The 19561-nt window shown below is 44.1% G+C and overlaps 1 protein-coding gene across 2 annotated transcripts in view; it reads right to left on the minus strand.

Moving 5' to 3' along the window:
- The window catches only part of LOC138605478 (low-density lipoprotein receptor-related protein 1-like), a 96994-nt gene that overhangs the window by 59201 nt on the left and 18232 nt on the right, over positions 1-19561 (minus strand). For both annotated transcript variants that reach the window (XM_069677758.1, XM_069677757.1), the window contains exons 3-6: positions 8541-8678; positions 2991-3110; positions 2375-2503; positions 2000-2263 (exon numbers count right to left, since the gene is read on the minus strand). In XM_069677758.1, the coding sequence (XP_069533859.1) occupies positions 2000-2263; positions 2375-2503; positions 2991-3110; positions 8541-8678 (651 nt within the window). The remainder of the gene's footprint in view (positions 1-1999; positions 2264-2374; positions 2504-2990; positions 3111-8540; positions 8679-19561) is intronic.

Raw genomic sequence — 19561 nt, forward strand, 5'->3', positions numbered from 1 at the left:
CGCCATCATTCGGTATTTTCAGGTTCTCTGATGGTCAGCACTGCGAAAGTCATTTCTGTCATGTTAATGTTTTCTCTGGCCTGGTGGAAAAGGGATGTGGACAGAGACAAGCACTCATCGTCCATGTGATCATTCGCAATGCTTGTGCAGAAGTTAAATAACAGAACGAGAAGGGAGGGGAAATCTGAGCTGTGTGACTCCATACATTTACAGTATTTATCTGCATTAAAAGGGTGCAGTGGTTAGTGCTGTTGCTTCGCAGCTAGTTCAAAACCCCGGTTCGGATGAAGTGGGCCTTTCTGTGTGGGGGAGAGAGTTTGCACGTTCTCTCCGTGCTTGCGTGGGTTCCCTCAGGGTACTTTGGCTTCTCCCCACAGTCCAAAGACATGCTCGTTAGGTTCATTGGTGACTCTAAATTGAACTTAGGTGTGGGTGTGAGCGTGAAAGGTTCATTCTTATTGTAAATATTAAAAATGTGGATAATGCACCAGGTTAGAGGTGCATTGATATGACTGAAATACCCCTAACAAAAAGATGCTAGCTATCATGTACATTAAGACTCTAAGTTACACAGTAGTAAGGCTATTGTGGAGTTGGGTTCCCAGTGCCTGGAAGTCTTCCGAGTGGGCAGAGAATATGAGCATTATGACTAATTGGGTGAGACATGCAAAGTTATTTTAATGAACGTTGGCAGATTAGCGTGACTCTGCAGATAGTTTCAAACCATCCAGCAACCAACTTTCTCAAAGATAGTACAATGACGCATTTCTATTGTTTGTAAAAATGTGTTGTTTCTGTGGCTCCTCTGATTCACAGCGCAGACAGGCTGCCCAAACACCAGGCCAAAACTCGGCCAGGAACTTTTGGGCAGTGACAGAGGAAGGGAGGGGGCTCTTGACCCGCAGGTTGTCTAAACTCAGGAGCGCACGCCAGTCACACGTCTGAGTTCAATCATGCACCTTCAGATCTCCGCATTCTGCCTTTTTAGTTTCATTTCACAGGAGAAAGGACTTCAGTGCTCCCTGACATGAAACTGAAGTCATGGAAAAAAAACAGCTGTTTTTAATGTGCAGCCACAACAATATGTCTGACTCACCGGCCTTGCACAAGAATGGAGAAGCTGAGGACACGACTACTCCACAGGTATTTATGCTTAGCTCAGTCCTGGCTGCATTTTTCTGGAATGTTTTAATGCAAACCAGACAAATATGAGCATTCAGGGAGGAGTTCAGCTAAGGCCTGTAGCCCAAGGTCAAGCCCAAGCTTTATAAAACTCCCGCTAGGTGAGAAAAAGTTTGTAAGGCCAGATTTTTAGGATAAATAAAACAAGTACTAATTCCAATTGCATTCAGTTGCCGTGAGGAACATGACCGAATCAGACATGAGAACATCTGTTTAAAAGTTGTCTTAGTTTATTTACCAAGCAGAAAAACAAACTTGTAGCGTGCTTATTTAAATGTTTCAAGGTAAGGTGCTACAATCTGCTGCAGGAGCCACGGCGAAAAGGACGTCTGCTGCAGGACTTCTTCAGCTTGTTCTGTGTTGTACTTTGTTATTGTCAGACCTGCAGGAATAACGGACGCAAGGAATGCACTTCTAAGAATACAGATTTCTTTCTCTTCCTTTGTGGACAAAAAGTGTGACTGCTTCTCGAATCAGGTAACTTCTAACAGCGTAAGAATCAGGCGATGCTTTACGAGTTTAATTCCAACCACGCAGCGGTTCAGCTCTGTGTTTTTGCACTGTGTGAAATGCCGACAATACCAAAACTAGAGAATTCAGCATTAATAAAACATGAGATAACAGATCATTGTTGCCACATGTGGCCACCATAAAAAACTAAACCTGTAACAATATAACACACACACACTTGCCTTGCTGCAGTATGAGGCAACCTTTCATGCTGTTGTTTTGTGTCTTATGTGTGGGAAACCTGCTTGAACAAATCTGCTGTGTGCTCTCGCATTGTGCTGAATACCACCATCGCATGTGTACTCACGGTGCAGACTGAGCGAGATGTTGATGACTCTCTCCTCTGTGAAGCTCTTCAGATTGGGGATCTTGGCACATTTGAGGTGCGTGGATGAGGGGGCGTCTCCCACGTGGATCCAGCAGACGGTCTCCTGTGCATACAGGAAGTCCATGGCGGTGGTCTGTTTGGTGCTGGTGGAGAGCAGGCTGTGGACCGTGGTGCCGCTCAGAGAGGTGGCCTGGATGTTCTGGGAGTTGGCGATCAACAGGACGGGCAGGCGGTCTACTGGCACTGAAATGTAACGTGGGGGTAACAAAAGCTTAACAGGAGGAACATGTAAAGAACACCTGCTCAGTCTACATTGGTGTGCACGCAGTGCTGCTGCTGTCTGCTGGTACTCACCGTTCTTGGCCTTGCAGGAGCGGTTGTCTGGCTGCGACAGGTAGCCCTCCACACAGGAGCAGGTGTAGGAGCCTTCAGTGTTCGTACAGGACTGACTGCAGGTCCCGTACACACTGCACTCATCGAAGTCTGAACAAAGGAAACAACAGATGGTTTTACTGCACAGGTATAACCATAAACAAACATTGAAACACATTTATGCCAGACTAAGTTAGTAATTCACAGAAGGGGGCTTTTTGCACAAAATATACAGGTGAGATTTATGTGTGTTGCTCATCAATGCAAGTCACTTCTTTATAGTTTGAATTCCTGCTGAGCTTTCAAAGTTTAAAAATGTGGGAAAATGCTTAAAACTCCCAGGCCCCCTGAACTACCCGCTGTGTGCCCTCCGCTTGATTCAGTTTCACTGAGTAAACACTGGAGCAGCTTTGGGCTCTAAAAGAGCTTCAGCACTAATAGGGACAGGTTAGCACATAAAACCTTTTAAAACTAAACATTGAAATAATTCACAAAGATCTATTATATTTCAAGATTTATTGATTAAATACTTACTGCAAATACTTGACCACAGGTTTCACGGAGGGCCAGATGGCGGCCATTGTTTGGAAAAACTCACCTTTGCATGTCTTTCCATCTGCGCTGATCTCATACCCGCTCTTACAGTAACAAGCAGGCCCTGCGGGAGTCACCGCACAGCTTTCCTGACAACCTGCGATCGAGCAGTTGGATATGAACTCTGAAGGAAACAAAGGAGGGGGGGGGGGGGGGGGGGGCAGGAGACAGGAGTGAGTGTTTGGGGAACACATTGTGCTTTCTGGCACAAGACAGAGAGAGAGAGAGAGGTGCCTGTAGGTAAGAGGAGCAGGTGCTGCCGAAGCTGCTGCGGTAAACAGTCAGAGAATATTTACAGCCCAGCAGGTGATGATAAATACTTGATGTATGTGGTTAAATTGTTGACCTCCACTCTCCTGCCAATGAGGCACACACAAATAATAAGCAGTCAGCTCAGAGACAAATCATCATCAATCACTCAGCATCGCAACTGGCAAGAGATGAGATCTGCAGTAAGTGCTGTTGAATGTTGTTTGTCCGCAGCTCAGAAACTGACACATGAAGTTTCAGAAAACACAAAACATCTATTCAAGCAGAATGTGCCGCAGATGAGAGCGATGAGTTCAGCGTTGGAACTCATTCAAGCCAACACGAAGATCATAAGTGAACAATGGCTCAGTGCAAACACAGTGGAGACACACAGAGACAGAGCAGCAACGTTTTAGCTTCCTAGCTTAACTAATACACACTGAGCATTAAGAGGTTCTCCTATGATCCATTAGTATCAGACGCTGTGCTGCAGCGAGAATCTGTGAACCAACTCCAAATAAATCAGTCAGTTTACAGAAGTTCTCTAATTTTTAAAGTGCCTGTATTGCAGACCATTAAAGCAGCATCACACCCATTAACTAGGCTGATCTCTGCATTATGCAGAGCGGCTGCTGTACAAACACCATTCTCATGCTTCTACAATCATTTTGTATTAAACATTCAGAAGTTAAATATTTGATGAGGACAGTTCAGCAGCAGATTCAGAGGTGCAAGCCCTGAGCTTTGAAATTAATTATGAACATATCAGAATAACAGTTTTAAAACGTTGATTTTACACCTTTATTTTGCAAATACAATAAAGCATCAATAAAACTACGATGTTGGAATTGTTGGTTCTTTGCGGTGTTGAAGAATAGGTGACCCTTATATAGCCAAAAGGGACACAGTAAAGTGCAACAGGTGATATGTTAGAGGTGGGAATCGGAGGGTAACTCGTGATGCAATACACGATGCGATACGCTACGCGACACAATACGCGATACGCTACATGACATGCGATGCTATACGCGATACGATACGCGATACGTGGCCCACGATAACGATAATATCACATTACAGCACTTCTGTGATAATTGATATATTGCAATACAATCATATAATGATCACGATATCTGATTAATGGAAAGTACAAAATGCCCATACAGTCAGTTTCACAGAATTTGACACAAACTGAGGCGAAAGGATGTGCATGTTTTCAGTCTGTAAATTAAGTTTACAGAACTTTAGAACAACTGTCAAAACAAACAAATTAGTGTAATAAAAAAAAAAACCCCACAATTCTTCTTCGGCCAATTAATTTCAGTTCACGCTACTCTCAGTCATAGCATTAGCGCCACCGCGAGGAGTCATGAAGAAGTGACGCGGTGACTCAAAATCGCAGGTAAATCTGTTTAGAGCGCCAAATATTTGAACATTAAAATATGGATATTTTGCGCCAGCCTATTGATAATCGTATTGCACGAGTCAGGATGGTGATATATTGCCGTATCAATATTTTGTCCGACCCCTAGTGATTATAGTTGTGGGAAATTCAATCCTTTTCAAAATAAGAGCAGCTCATGCCACACGTAAAGACATTCGCATGATCTTTCCCTTCAGCTCCCTCTTTAACATCAGCTGATTCCTCTGTTTCCATTTAGCTGAGGTGTACCTGTGCAACTGCTGAAAAGAAAAACTTAAATGCTTTGACTTCAAAATGCACATTTTAACCTTTGTGCTTAAAATCATAACAATAAGATGATTTTCCCTTTTTGTAACAGAAATAATAGATTAAAAAAAGACTTTAAATTGAAGGCCAGAGAGACAATACAAATTCTTCTGCCCTGCACTCACATTAATACCTCCCCGCTAAGCCTGACCATCTCCAAGTCTGCACACAACAAATATATACCTGGGACAAACACACAACACTACAATCACACCTTCCAGGCAGCTGACCGACACATAATGGAATTTCAGCAAAGTTTCTAACACCGCAGTGCACATCCTGTGAGATACAGTGAGTCATAGTCAAACAAACACAGTCGTGTCAACCCAGGCTGAGATCTATCAGTCACAAGTGATTCACTTTGCCCAGAAACACTGGCGGACAATTCACACTAACGCAACACCTCCGGGGAGAGAGAAGTGGGATCAACAATCTCGCCTCACTTTCAAGATGAAAGAAACAAACACCCACAGCTCGGTGCTTTACTTCACTGCACTGTACTTACTGTATATCTGCAGCACGGACAGATACATTTTCTTAAATCAATAATAACTGGAGGCCGGAAAGTTCTAAACTTTTCTAACTGCTGAGCAAGAAAAAAGCAAACAAGACAACTCAGCAGAATTTTCTTCATTTTGTGCAATTTTTAAACTATTATTACCCAGGACTTTTGAGAAGCCCAATCTGCTCTGCATGTAAATAAACAGCAGAAGAGTTTCTCCGTGTAACCACTGCCCTGATGCCAATCCTCATAGAATTCATCGAGTATTATATAAAGTGCACGCGCCTTCCTGCTCCTCTCGTGAGGCCTGCCGGGACAACCACAGGTCAAATTACAGACATGCCCGGAATTTTCCAAAACAAGTCTGAGCACCGAACGACCGAGACGTGTTTAGAAAACCAACGTGGGCAACAATGTAAACAACCTACAGCGACACATCGCACAAAGTGTTTATTATGGGAGCAGATTTAAGAGCATGAAATAACCCCTGACTGGGACACTTAGCCCCTCAGTAAACAACAGTGATGGCATATTTATGTATTTACACACACTCAATAATTCTACCCAAGTTTAAACCCTGAGAAAAACAGTAATCGGACCCCTGTTTGTCCCCAAAAAGCTGTTGCGCCCCGAAATGCGCTCAGACTTTGCGGTAAACACATCTCACACACAGGCAGAAGTACACAGGGGTCCACTCTCACCTCCAGCCTGAAAGCACATGAAATTTTGATGTCCTCTTTGTGCCTCTCTCCGTGTTTCTTAATAAATATTTTATCCTCGCTCATTTTGTAACTCACGTTGTAGTGAGGGAAAAATCAGATATGGAAAAGTCGGCAGCACAAGCTGCGTCAATCAAAACCTCCGAGCCTCCGAGGAATAATAATGAAATCTTTTGCTTTGGTTGAGTTTTGGTAGAATTTGGGCAAATTTATCAAAGAAAATGGAAATCTATTATTCATACCAATCAAGGTTATTCAACACTTTTAGTAATGTAGCAGAAGTTATGCCTGCTGGCTGGTTTAAAGTTTATATGACAACTTTGGGGAAGTATTTGACATTGTTCCAGCGCTCACTCTTTGACAGACATGACTTCATATAGAGGACGTCTTCAGTCCGGTTATAGTTCCCTCTGGACCTTCACTCTTTCCTGTAATAATTCATCTCTCCTGCAGACACTTACAGTTCAAGTTTTGCACAATCAAGATCTATTTTTCTCCCTGGTTCAACTTTATCAGCAAATTCTTTTTAAGGGCATTACATTCTTTAGGCTCATCATAAATCGCTTCCTGGTTTCTGGTTTCAGAAGGACAACTTCCCTAATCTAAAGTCTAAAATGAATTACCTAATGCCAGCATTTATACTGGAGACAGGAAGTCAGATATAAAACACATATCGTTTGTTTGCGTCTCCACATAAGATACCGAAGTGTTGTTGTGCAGCATGTTTTAACACATAGCTTAGCACAATGTGATATTTTCCCATTGATGTGGTGGAGCAATCTGTTACTGTGACTTCACTGATACTTCACAGTGTGAGGATTTCAGAGGTGAGAACTGTATGATAAGGAAGCGACAAATAAAACAACACAAATCCAGCCAGGAAACCGTCTTCCATTTCATTCCCACGAACAGGGTGAACAAGCACAAGAGCTGTGCCATTAACCTGCACATTCTTTAACACTTACATGGCATATTTATTTAAAAAACAAATTGCATGTGTATTGTGTGATCTCTATTTACAAATTCTACGTAGAAATATGCAATCTGTGGCCAGGATTTTTAGTGCGGGAAGTGTTCTGGTTTCCGTTTGTAGTATGCTTGCAGTCGAGTAATATTCACGTATCAGCAGGCTGCAGCGTACGCAGGAAAAACAGGCGGAACGTAATGCGCTGTAATGACATCCCGGCTCCCATCAGCGCCTCATTAATCTCCATAAACAGACATCTGCATGCTAACCGCCAACGATCCGTTCTAAATCTAAAATTCAACTTGAGACAAATTCCCTTCACATTCCGCTTTTAGATTTCCCGACTTCCTTGAATGCATCAGAAATGATCGATCCGACCTCCGTTCAACAAACGAGCATTTTAAAAGTAGTTTTCTTCTCCTCTTGAGGACAGACCTGACAAAGCTTCATTTTTACTTTCTACAAATCTGCATCATGATGTTGTAATTTCAGCAAAGGTAAGTAATTAAAGTAAATCGGGTTCTTTTTCAGGCTCATGCGGCTGTAGTTAGCCAGAGTGAAGCCTCTGTGTAACTTACTTACTCGAAACTGAGACTGACCAGAAACAGATAAACGGGCGCTGCTACGGGGGATTTAATAAACCGTGAAATGACGCTGTTTATTTTGCTGACATATCTAGAGGGGCAAAATTCGCTTCACTTTTGATCTCAACTTCTCAAGTTGCTAAGTGGACTGTAAACAAAGCAGCGCATGGAAAAGGAAAGCTGTGTCCCAATCCAGGGGCTGCTGCCTTCGAAGGAGGCGGTCCATGGAGGATGCTCCATTCATAGCCCGCGTAGACGGTTATGGCCGAACTGAAATGAGACGGTCTGGTCTACCCTTGCGTCACGAAACGCCACTCCTGTCGCCTAGCAACAAGTAGCTAGTGGGCTAACTAGCTAGCATAACTAACGTTACGTAAGTTAACCTATATTTTAAAGATAATTTGTTTCAAGGGCCCCTTCCATTTTCTTAAACATGTGTAAGGCTAGCTATTGGATTGTGTAGAAACCAAAAACTTGTATTCCTCGGCTGTTTAAAAGTCCGCCATTTCATTTGAATTGACACGCAATGAATCTCGGGAAACGGTGGGCTGTGAAGGATGCACCCGAAGCCTGCAGCCTTCGAATTGGGACAGCCTTCGACGCGCTTTTGAGACGCAATCGGCCTTCAAATACAGCCTTCGAATGCTGCAGCCCCTGGATTGGGACACAGCCGAAGTCTTGGCTGTTAAGTCCTTATGACTGCTGGCTAAACGGGACACGCCCAACATGTTCACCGTCGTCTCCAGAGGCTATTATCGTCTGGGTTCTGAGATTGTGTGATGCTGAATTGTGCGACAGCGATACCTCTGCAGTGTGGTCCCTCATCCCAGCCGTCTGTACAGTCTGGAGCCCCGTTGCACAGTTTGCTCATGAGGATGCAGAGTTCAGTTCCTCCGCACTGGTACTCATTGGGAGGGCAGCGAGAGATGGTGCTGTGTGGACCTGAGGAGGAAGAACACAAACTTATTACGTGTCTTTTTTTCTGTAGGCTCGAGGCTGACACTGACAAATATTTCATCTTCTCAATAAATGCGGAACTTTTCAATAATCTGTTAGATCTGTTTGCAAACTCATCATACTTTGGTTACATTTTGGAGATGTCTGCATGCGAGTCTTTTAACTAAACTCTCCAGAATCGTTCCTTCTGCGTGAGTTTGCAGTGCGATCCACACTCAGCAGGCAGAAATAGGAGTGCATGATCGTGCCAAACTGAATCCCGTATCTGCACTACACAACCTTATCTGTGCACAGAGCTCCAGCTGTGCCGCTCCTCGCTCAGGTCTGTCTGGAGCTCCGAAGGCACGCACAGCACAGAAGCATGCAGCTCCGACTCCCTGTGATTGATCTCACCCTGGGATCCTTGTCATGTGCCTTCTCTCTTTGTCTCCTTCATCCATTTTGTCTCGACTATAATCTGTTCGGTAAAGCAGAAAAGCTTTAATATCAGTCTTTATCAAACGCTGCCCTTTCATTGTGTCGCCGGATGACAGACTTTCTGACAGACAGCGGGCTCTCTGCGCGGCTGACATCATATTTGTCAGTCTGGAGCCACGCAGAAATCTTTCTCTACCATCTCCCCCGGTGAGCGCACAGCGAGCTATCAACACTGTGATGGGTCTCATCACAAATCACGGTGCACTCAGATACAAGACAGAGGCAACCTGCAGTGTGTGTGTGCAGTAAATAAGGGGAGCTATGAACACAATAAAAACAGCCGGGATGAAGACTGACCTCCAGAGACTATTGGGAATCAATGAGGCAGCTTAGTCCTGACACATGAAGAGACATCACAAAAGCAAATTAATTTCCATGTATCAGACACAATTTAGACTCTACATGTATTTCTTTAACAGCCCGGCCTTCCTCTTCTGATTCCTCATGGATTTACATTCATCTTTTCCTCCTGCCAACTGAGCAGGCAGAACCACAAGGCACCAATTCAAAGAACCATTGTGGCAGCGAAAGATGGCCACTAGAGAAAACTAGCGGGGATTACAAACACACCATTATCCTAGCTGGGCCGAGCCAAATCACTACCTTCACTACATCTACAGTGTACACACATCCATCCCAGAGGCAAAACACCAAGGAGCGCGCCAGCAGAGTGGCACGCAGATGGTATTGTAGTAAGTTCTGAGAAAGGACTTTGGGATCTCTGGGAAAGGAAACATATTCGTCTGTGCGTTTGGACAAAACTCACTAAATCTATACAGCTACGGTGAGAAGGAAGGGCTTTTCTCCTTAATGACCTTATTACTGAACTTCCATCCATATAAAGACTAATGACTCAGCACAAATTGTTCAGTCTAACTAGACAATGGGATGCCCACAACTCTGCGCTGTACCTCCTAACTGTTGCCACAGCTGTCTGAATCTCTGGGCTGTGAGGTGGCAGATTAGCAGTATAACAGTCAGAGACAGTGATTTAATTTTGCCCCAATAATTACACTATAAAACCATCATTAACACACTAAACTGTAACACTTTTACCTGTCTGTAAATGCTATTAAACATGACAGATAAATTGTATTGAAGATACTCTTACGCTAAAGTAGACTGCAGTGGTAAGTTTGTACCAACTCCAATGTTTACAGTTGCCTATTTGCATTTGAAATATGGCAGACAGGGTTATGTTTCGATATAAATTACTTTTGGGAAACACACTGTTTTGATTTGTTGCTGAAAGTTAGATGAGAAGATCGATACCACTCTCGTGTCTGTGCGCCAAATATGAAGCTAGACTCAAGAGGTGATTAGCTTAGCATAAAGCACGGAAACAGAGATACAGCTAGCCCGGTTCCATTATATCCTTATCAAAGGCGTTGTATGTTGTGTATTTATTTCATATACATACTGCTTTGTCTGATCCAAGTTTCCTGTTTCTTGGCTAATGGTTTCATGGCTAATTACTTCCAGAAGTAAGCTAGAAATAAGAGTGGTGGGGCGTGGGGAGGGCTGCCACGAGTAGCTCGTCGACATTAAAGGTTTTTCATTGTTGTCCTTCTGCGTCATGACGTCAGATGATTTTTGGTCGAGTCGTTGGTCGGCTGAGCAGCTCCAGTCAACGCAATGCAGTTTGAGAATATAGCGGCGGCGGCAGCAGAGTCCGACTCAGTTCAGAGTGAAAGTTTTTAAAGGCCCAAGAGTGCTTCAAATCATCACAAAACAAAGAGGTGGTTCGTACCCTGTGTGAAGTTTCACTGGCAAACCACAGCAGCACTAGTGCTACGCACGAGCACCTGAAGAGAAAACACACAGGCGCTATTCTGGATGATGGACCGCCAGAAAAAGACTAACCCACAGTGAGGGTCTCTTCATTAGTAGGGAGAGCTTTTTAATTTATTTTGTCCTCGTAGCTGTTTAATGCATAAAGCCGTAATGTCGACTAATCGGTAAAACAGTCGATAGATTAACATTAGAAATATAGTCATTAGTGGCAGCCCTAGGCGCAGGTTTAGCGTAGTAAGTAGAGCAGGTGCCCCATAGACAGAGCGAAAGTCCTCCACACATCAGCGGCTGGTTCGACTTCGACCTTCGATGCATGTCTTCCCATCTTCACAATACGATCAATAAATGCCAAAAGACCAAAAAAGATCTTCTCGTCCAACTCTCGGAAAGAAAGCAAAAAAATCTCTAAATCTTGAACTGTTCCCACCATTTCTTCAAACAATTTGAATTGCCATGACTTGATACATAATGGAAGATAGCTCGTCTACTCGCTGTTTCATAACTGACAAGTGCATAAATATGCAACGAATATTCATGAACGTCTTCCTTCCTTTCCTTTTTTTGACGCATGAACTCTGTTTGAAACCGATCACTCCTCTACGGGCTCATCTTTCTCGACCCATGTGGAAAGTCAAGCTTTTGGCAGTCCCTCCTCCTTCTCTTCACTCTCCTGCCGTCTTTATCTCCTCCCCACATTTTTTTCCTCCAACATCTGTTGACCCATTTACAGTTCAAGTGTACAAGAGAAGGAGGGCAGAGTTTGGTAAGAAACAGAGCGAGAGAAGGAGAAAGTGAGAGCAGACAGAGAAACCCAGTGGAACACCTCATCCACAGGAAGTGGACGGAGCCCCACAAGGCTTCATTCTTGTGCGAGCTGGCAGCGGTCGGCGGGGCCGCAGTGGAAAAGGCATTGCTAATTTGAATTAAACAGGCTCTTTTATTCAACATTCCTCTACTGTGAAAGAGCCAGGTTAGCAGGCCCAACTTTTTTCTTTCTTTCAGAAGTTTCTATTTGCTCTATTTCGCTTCACAGTTCAGGGAAAGATCTACACAGGCTGGCTGGTACATTTCAGCTTCTCTGTTCTCTTTTAGGGCATCCAAGGAAAGGGAAAACGATCCTGGTGTCTCCATCGTTGACCAATACCTTGTGACAGAGCTAGCGGCGGAAAACCAAGGGTGGAGATTTGACTATTCTTTTCCTACTGGGAGCTAGAAATTGTTCCAAGGCTCGATTTCTCTGCTGCAGACGTCACAAAGACGTCAGCAGATACCACGACAGATTTCACTTCTTCCATAGGTCTATCTGACTCAGTGAATCTCGCCTGAGGACACAAACAGCCTCAACCTTCATCAGCGTCCATGTGGTGCAATCACGCGGTTCGAGGCCTATATCTACACTGTACATAATGCTGTAGGCGACACAGTAAGCATTAGACCCAAACAAAGACTTTCTTCACTTAGCATATGTCAAAAGTTGATTGCGGCATGCTGGATTCCAGACACCTTGCACGGGTCTTTAAGCCGCTACACATAGATCACATGCACTTTTCCAGGCCGAGGGCGTGAGGGCGGAGGGGGGCGGTGAAGGGAGGTGGGGGCTGACAAGAGAACTGCGGCCATTGTTTGGATCACACAAATCCGCTGTGGCCCCCCTACAAAGCAGGCTGAGCTGCGGTCCCGTAAGCAGCGTCACGTGCCGAGCCTGATCTGAACTGTGGCACGGCCACCGGCAGGAGGGAGCGCTGGGGAGACGGTGAGGGTCAGGGGCCGGTGATGAAAGGGGAGCTGACACTCTCTAATTATGTGCTGTTTTAGGATTAATATTTTAAGACACATTCTGCCTAGTCTTTTCTTGGACCTTTCATACTCTTTCACAAGAAGCTTTTCTGCAGAGTAAGTCGTCCTGGAAAGCGTCGTCCTCTCTGGTAGTAAAAAGAGGCCCAGCTGACAGAGAGAGGGTCCAGATCTGGGTCTGGTTCCCTGAGCACACAGCTTGTTAGGCTGTGGGGATTTTCCATTCACTAGTTCCTGCTTCCCCTCCATACGCTGGTCAACTCAGTGCTTATTCACCCAACAACAAACACACAAACAAACAACAAGATGCTGCCAGCGAAAACATAAAAGGGACTTTATGAGAGCCAGAATGAGGCCAGCTGTAGCGAGCAGCCGAGCTACCCGCTGCCTTCATGTGAAACAATGTCACAAACACACATACATACAAAGTATTACAGCTCATGCTACTAACCAGCATCAGATGATTAAAAATAATCCTGCTACTTTTCACATCAACCATCCAGATTAGGATGAATAATTTAACATGTTGATCCATAAATACACCTCATGAATAAATAGTGCTGCACCAGTTTACTGCCAGCAGCTCTTAATGGCACACTAATACTGGGTTTCTCTGACCACTCATGTCCTCATAAACCAGCTGGCCCTCACTCCACATGACACCATGTTGGACGGAGCACCTGAATCCTGACCAAGCAGCCCCGAGGTACCCCTTCGCCCCCACTCCTACCCGCCTCCTCCTCTCCGCCGCCCTGCCAAAGAGACAAAACTTCACACAACTAGGACACGGCAACCGAAACAAGACGCAACAACACCAGAGCTTCATTAAGGCTATAAGGGGACACGGTGGCTAACATGGGAGTTTGTGTTTTCATGTTGCTACTCAACACGGTCGTGTCAAAATGATCACAGGCAGCAGAAGAGGCACAGCAGAGGCTAGCAGCTCAGTGGTGAGGCCAACAATGACTGCACTTAAACACTTCACTCTATAGGTGAAAAAACAACACATTAACCTGCCACTCCAAGCTCACCTGTGGGTGCCTCACAGAATACTACAGTGGGTTTATATTTAGATTCATTAATTTCCCTTGTCCAGCCAATCACAGCTCAGTTTAACATTGTTTTTATTACACCTATCTTTGAGTTTAACCCAAGTGGGAACTCCAGAGCTAAGAAATAAGGCCAAGAAGGAAGCGCCAAAACCTGCAGTTCCTCGAGTGGCCACTTGAGGCTGGCTCCAAAAGCGAGTCAATCCCCATTAGGCCCCATATTAAAATGTCCAACTTTACAGCCGAATCAAACATGTTGCTGTGTCTCAGTTCGAGGGCTGCATCCTTCGAAAGAGGCGTTCTAAGGAGGATGAGTCATTCGTAGCCCATGCAGACTGCTCAGGTCGAACTGAAATGAGACGGTCTGGTCTACAGAGGATTTCCTGTTTGCGTCATCAGGTGTTCCCGCCCTTAACCTTGTGGCACCAAACGCCGCTCCTGTCGCCTAGCAACGGGTAGCTAGCAGGCTAACTATGCTATCATTCCTAACATCATGTAACTTAACCTGTTATTTTAAAGATATGTTTCAAGGCCCCTTTCGTTACTTTAAACATTTGTAGCGCTAGCTGTTGGATTGAGTTGAAACTGCATTTTAAAGCGTATTCCTCAGCCGTTAAAGAGTCCGCCGGGATACGCTGGGGCGCGAAGGATGCAACCGATGGATCCTTCATGGGGAAAGGAGGACGCATTTGACAGCCGCATCTGAAGGAACCTTCAAAATGGGACAGCCTTTGACGCGCCGCTGTGACACAATCAGCCTTCAAATACGTCCTTCGAAGGATGCAGCCCCTGGATTGCGACACAGCTTGTAGCTCATTTCTCTATTCATGACAGCAGTACAGGGATGAACTGTAATTATTATCAACCATTTAAGTTATATTAGGCTAAGTTATGCATTATTATCTCAACCGTGTTTGTGGCCTTTTTGGGGACTTGTTTATGCAAAAATAACGTGGTTTATGGCACTATCCGTCTGTCTAAGAAGTCTGTGCTCCAGCTTCTTCTGTGAGTGAAAATCTAATATTATTTTAGTGATGCGTTAGCAGTTATTATTGGTGTCTGTGCTGCTGTGTGTCTCCGCACTCGATGCTTGGATCTCGGGTTTCATGCTCCTCATCATCCCTTTTCCCTACCAAGTTATCAGCACCACTTTTTCATCCCGTCCTGGGGGGCTTCTGGGGTGGCTGGCAGGGTGACAAGCAGAGCAGGAAGGCTAAATCCAGCTCTAGAAAGCACAACAAACTAAGCGTTCTCCAAACACAGCAGAACGGCTGCTCCTCGGGGCAGAGAAACCACAAAGCAAACAGTTCTATCAGCGGAGTAATTTGCAAGATTCATACAGGACAACACCAGCAGATACCCGGAGCAAACAAACAGATTGAGCCTATATCGGTATTAGTTATGAAACGGGGAAAGCAAACAAATACGCACACAAAGGATATCAAAAAGTGATGTTATTCACCCAGAGCACATCTACTTCCTTAAGCTCGTGCATAAAAGGACAGATAATACAATTTCTATCTCTCACACACAGTTGCATTCAAGCACACTTTTTCTCTTTGTCCCTATTTTCTCTCACAAACACACAAACTGAAAGAGAGAAAATAGACCCTCTGCCCACTGAATAAGGTTCTTACATAGAGACCCTTTTTCCCGAGATTGAACAGACTCATTATTTGATTCATTCGCCTCTTATTTCCTCACAATAGACCGAGGATTAACTTAAAACTATTAGTATTGTGCAAGTTTTTTCTTGAGAGGGGACCATACTGCTGCCCCTGAGTGACTACATATCTGAATTGCACTTAGTCTGTTTCACCAGGAGAGCAGGAGACTCACTTTAATCATCACAATTTAACAACCAAGCCCCCTCTCCAGACAGTCACTCTCATTTGTTACATGCTCGTCTGTCCTTTGAATTAGTTTTCTAATTATTGCATAAGGAAAAAACACAGCAATGCAAATGACAGGAAAGGCCCAAGGGGGTCAGGGAGGAGGATGAGAGTAATCATCGTCGTGAGTGCCAAGAAACCCGAGGAGACCCAAGTTAAATAAGCGCTGCGGCAGACGAGCTGTGTGTTCAATAATGCAGTCTCTCAAACAGGATGTAGACATTTACTGCGGCTACTAATCAGACACAAGTAGTTTGCCGTACAGAGAGAAATGCTAGCCACAAGCCATAGCCAGGTGTTCAGCATCTGTGTGCCAGCTTCCATTAGCCACATTATCGCATTGTTATTCTCCTGCATCATAAACCACGACTCTATCTCTGCTCTCGTCCCGGGCTCGCTCCTCGTCCCCCCTCTTAGGGTGCCTCAACCCGCCCCTCCCTCTTCTGGGGAGAGAGAGCCCTGCTGAGATTACATAATGCTCTTTTTAAAATTTAAACCCCTGACACGCTTTTCTTGGCTGAACACAGTCTGGGCCTTCTCGTCCTGCTTCAAGGGGCCAGCTCTGCCCTCTCTTCTGCCCCAGCCTCAACTCCTCGTCTAAAAATGTCCGGCTGGTGGCCTGTGGATCACATCCGGCTCACCACAGCCTGAAATAGACCCTGTATACACACATAAAGTATATTTACGATTGCTGTCCTTCCTCTGTACATTTATACTTCTACAGTTGCACAGGTTCTGACTGTTGGTTCTCATTTTTGGTCTTTTACAAGCATAAGTTAGGTACTGCTGAGAATATGGGCTCAAATGAGAGATTCACTCTTATCCTTGTAAGTAAGAAAGTTTAATTTTGAAACTGAGCGCTGCTTTGGATTTGAGGCACACAAACTATCTACATCACTCATCAATTACCGTAAAATCTGGAATATAAGCCGCAGTCTGTTTTGGGGGGTAAAAAAGGTGTTCTATGGCTAGCTAGCTATTAATAAAAATATGTATTTTCAACACTATTTCAATTTATTTTCATTTGAAATACATTCAAAACACACAAAGTATAGCCTACCACCTGTTTTCGCCATGGTGCGGTAGTTGAGCTCAGCCTACGGTAACGCTGATTGTTGCGTGGGTGGCGGCTGTACCGGGGATCATGAGGGCGCATGTCCGTGACAAAGCTTTAGCTAGATTATAGCGCCATCGTCTGGGTAAAATTCCATAACATTATAAAATACCTTTCTCTGCATTTTAAACTGGTCTATTGGTTGCACAGGTATATAGGAAGCGGCCCACTTTTTAGATGAAAAAACTGTATGAGAAGTGCGTCTTCTACACCGAACTTTACAGTAAGTCGTGTCAATAATAAGCTAGTTAGCTCAGCTGGCTAAGCAACAATGTAAAAAATGACTTTTGTTTTTTGTTTTTTTACTTGTAGTGATTAACCAACAGAGTCATGACTAGAGCCTGACAGATGGAATTTGTAAGGCCAATATTAGGGGGAAAACAAATCCACTGATTACAGACCTAGGGACATTTTAGCTGTAATGATAATAGACATATTTTATGTGGATTGCGCACTGATGAAAAATTATAAAATTGCTTCATTAAAGTATATTAATACAAGGTTTACATTAGGGGTGAAAGAAATTATCGATATCGCAATATATCGTTGTCTCGACTGGTGTGATACCAATTTGAGTCACCGCATCATTTTTTTATCTCAATTTGTGTCAAAATCTGAGAAACTGACACCAAATTACATACATTAATCTGCACTTTACCTTTTAAGGCATTTTGTATTCTTCAGTTAACCAGATATCCTGATGTATCAGTATATGATTGTCTCACAATATATATCAATTATCGCAGAATCGCTGTATCGTGATATTATCGTTATCGTGACACACATATGGCGTATCGTATTGTGAGTTCCCCTGCGATTCCCACCCCTAGTTTACATATCAGCACTTATCATGAATGCATGCATATAGCAATATATCTGTGATAGTCGGCCGGGCTCTAATCATCACCAGGCTCTGCAGTTCCTCTCAGCTCGACAGAACGTAAGAGCATCTTTCAGGTCATTGTTCAGGTGTTTCAGGCCACAACTTTATTGTTTTGGTTTTAAGTTTCAGCTCTTGCTCCCATTATTTCAGCCACAGCTGGCAGCTGAAAAAATGTAAATATATAAACGAACTTTAGTCCTCTTGATCAGCAGACCAAGTTTGCAACTGGCTTACTTAACTAGCTAAATAACTCGTAATGTAGCATTGTCGTAGCAATAGTTGGTGGAGACCGAATCAGAGCTAAAAGGAACATAAAAATGAATGTATCATTCTTAACTTGTTAAGAAACATGACACTAAATGTAATGTAATAAATGTTGATCTGTGTCTGCTGGATGCCATACCCACGTTATAGAGCGCTAATATGCTAATCATGTGTTAGCAGCTTGTTTTTTTAATGCATTGAAGAATCATGTTTGATTATTACTTTAGCACACGCAACATTGATTCATCTACAGCAAATTCCTTCAACAGTAAAAGGTGCAGTAATGTGCTGTACTGCTTTAAGGTATGGCTATTCTGAAGTTGTTCATTCTCTATGATTCATAAAAAAATGTAACACATAGCGTACTTTGACATTTTATTGAAAACCATTTACTGCTAAAAACATGGAGCTTTCATGTTGTAACAGGTACATTTGCTCATGAAGTATGAGCTGATTTAGGATCAGAGTCGTGCACACTCATGGGAACAAACCTCCTCCTCTGTTGACGCGTTATGTAACGCTTACATGAATATTTCTGTGTGCGTGTGTGCCTGTAGTGGATATTGGAGAACACAGTTTGAAAGTTAAAATGTTTGCTTTATTGTCCGTATGAGGAAAAAGCAGAGAGTAGACGGGAGCGTGCAGATCGTGTGCACATGCGCTCACACCTGCAGCAGGTTCCTGCAGGAACAGGGCAGCTGCAGGGTGATAGACTCTTTCATGTTGAGCAGAGGTTGTTTTCCTTGACATGTTGATGGCTATCTGGCCTGGGTGGAGGCTGCCTTTAGGAGACAGTAGCAGGATCAAACAGATCACTTCCTATTCCATATCTGAACTGTATAACCACTGGCTCTGGTTCAACTTTACGATAAATGACACCATTGATTGAAATAAACACCAAACAATAAACCCCCTTCATGTGTCATTGTTTTGGGTCTGACTTCTGAGCGAGCAGATCAAAGATAAAGCATTTCTTCTTGAAGCAGACTTTAATTTCTTTTGATAGGAGTCAGTGAGACGCACATTACATCACAGAAGATGATGTTTTCCACTCTGAAAGTGGCTGTTACAGAAGCGCTCCACCTCCTCAAAAGCTAATTGCAGCCTAGGTGGGACCTGTCTGTAAAACTGCCCCTTATTACAGGCCAGAGGCGGGGGACGTCATCGCAGCGTTACACACTTCCTGGGTACACTCACTGTACGTGGGAATATTCACGACCCCAATAAAGTCTGCACCCTGAGGAGATAGAAGCTCAGCAAGCAGCCCCACCCTACCTGCGGGCTACGGCGCAGACAAATAATCTCCACATCCATCTTCACTGCGTGCTTTTCAATTGTCCATTGATCAGGAATGCAGATCAAAGCTCTACATAAAGGTCATATGCCCAGACAACCATTTTGTTTTTGTTTTACTCTTTCAGTCTCCCTCTATGCCAGTCTGACCCAGCACCCCGGGGTACAAAGAACTGCATTGTGGGGGTTACACAGCGGGGCAAAGCAGCTGCACTGGACAGTGGCTGACTTCCCCGGCAATAGCCAAAGCACTGACAAAGGCTGCTGTGAAGCCGCGTCCACATGAGTGAATAAATAAACCTCTCTCA

Source organism: Semicossyphus pulcher, unplaced genomic scaffold, assembly GCF_022749685.1.
Source record: "Semicossyphus pulcher isolate SPU_LCO1_2020_fin unplaced genomic scaffold, fSemPul1.0.p SCAF_3, whole genome shotgun sequence".
Taxonomy (NCBI): Eukaryota; Metazoa; Chordata; class Actinopteri; order Labriformes; family Labridae; genus Semicossyphus; species Semicossyphus pulcher.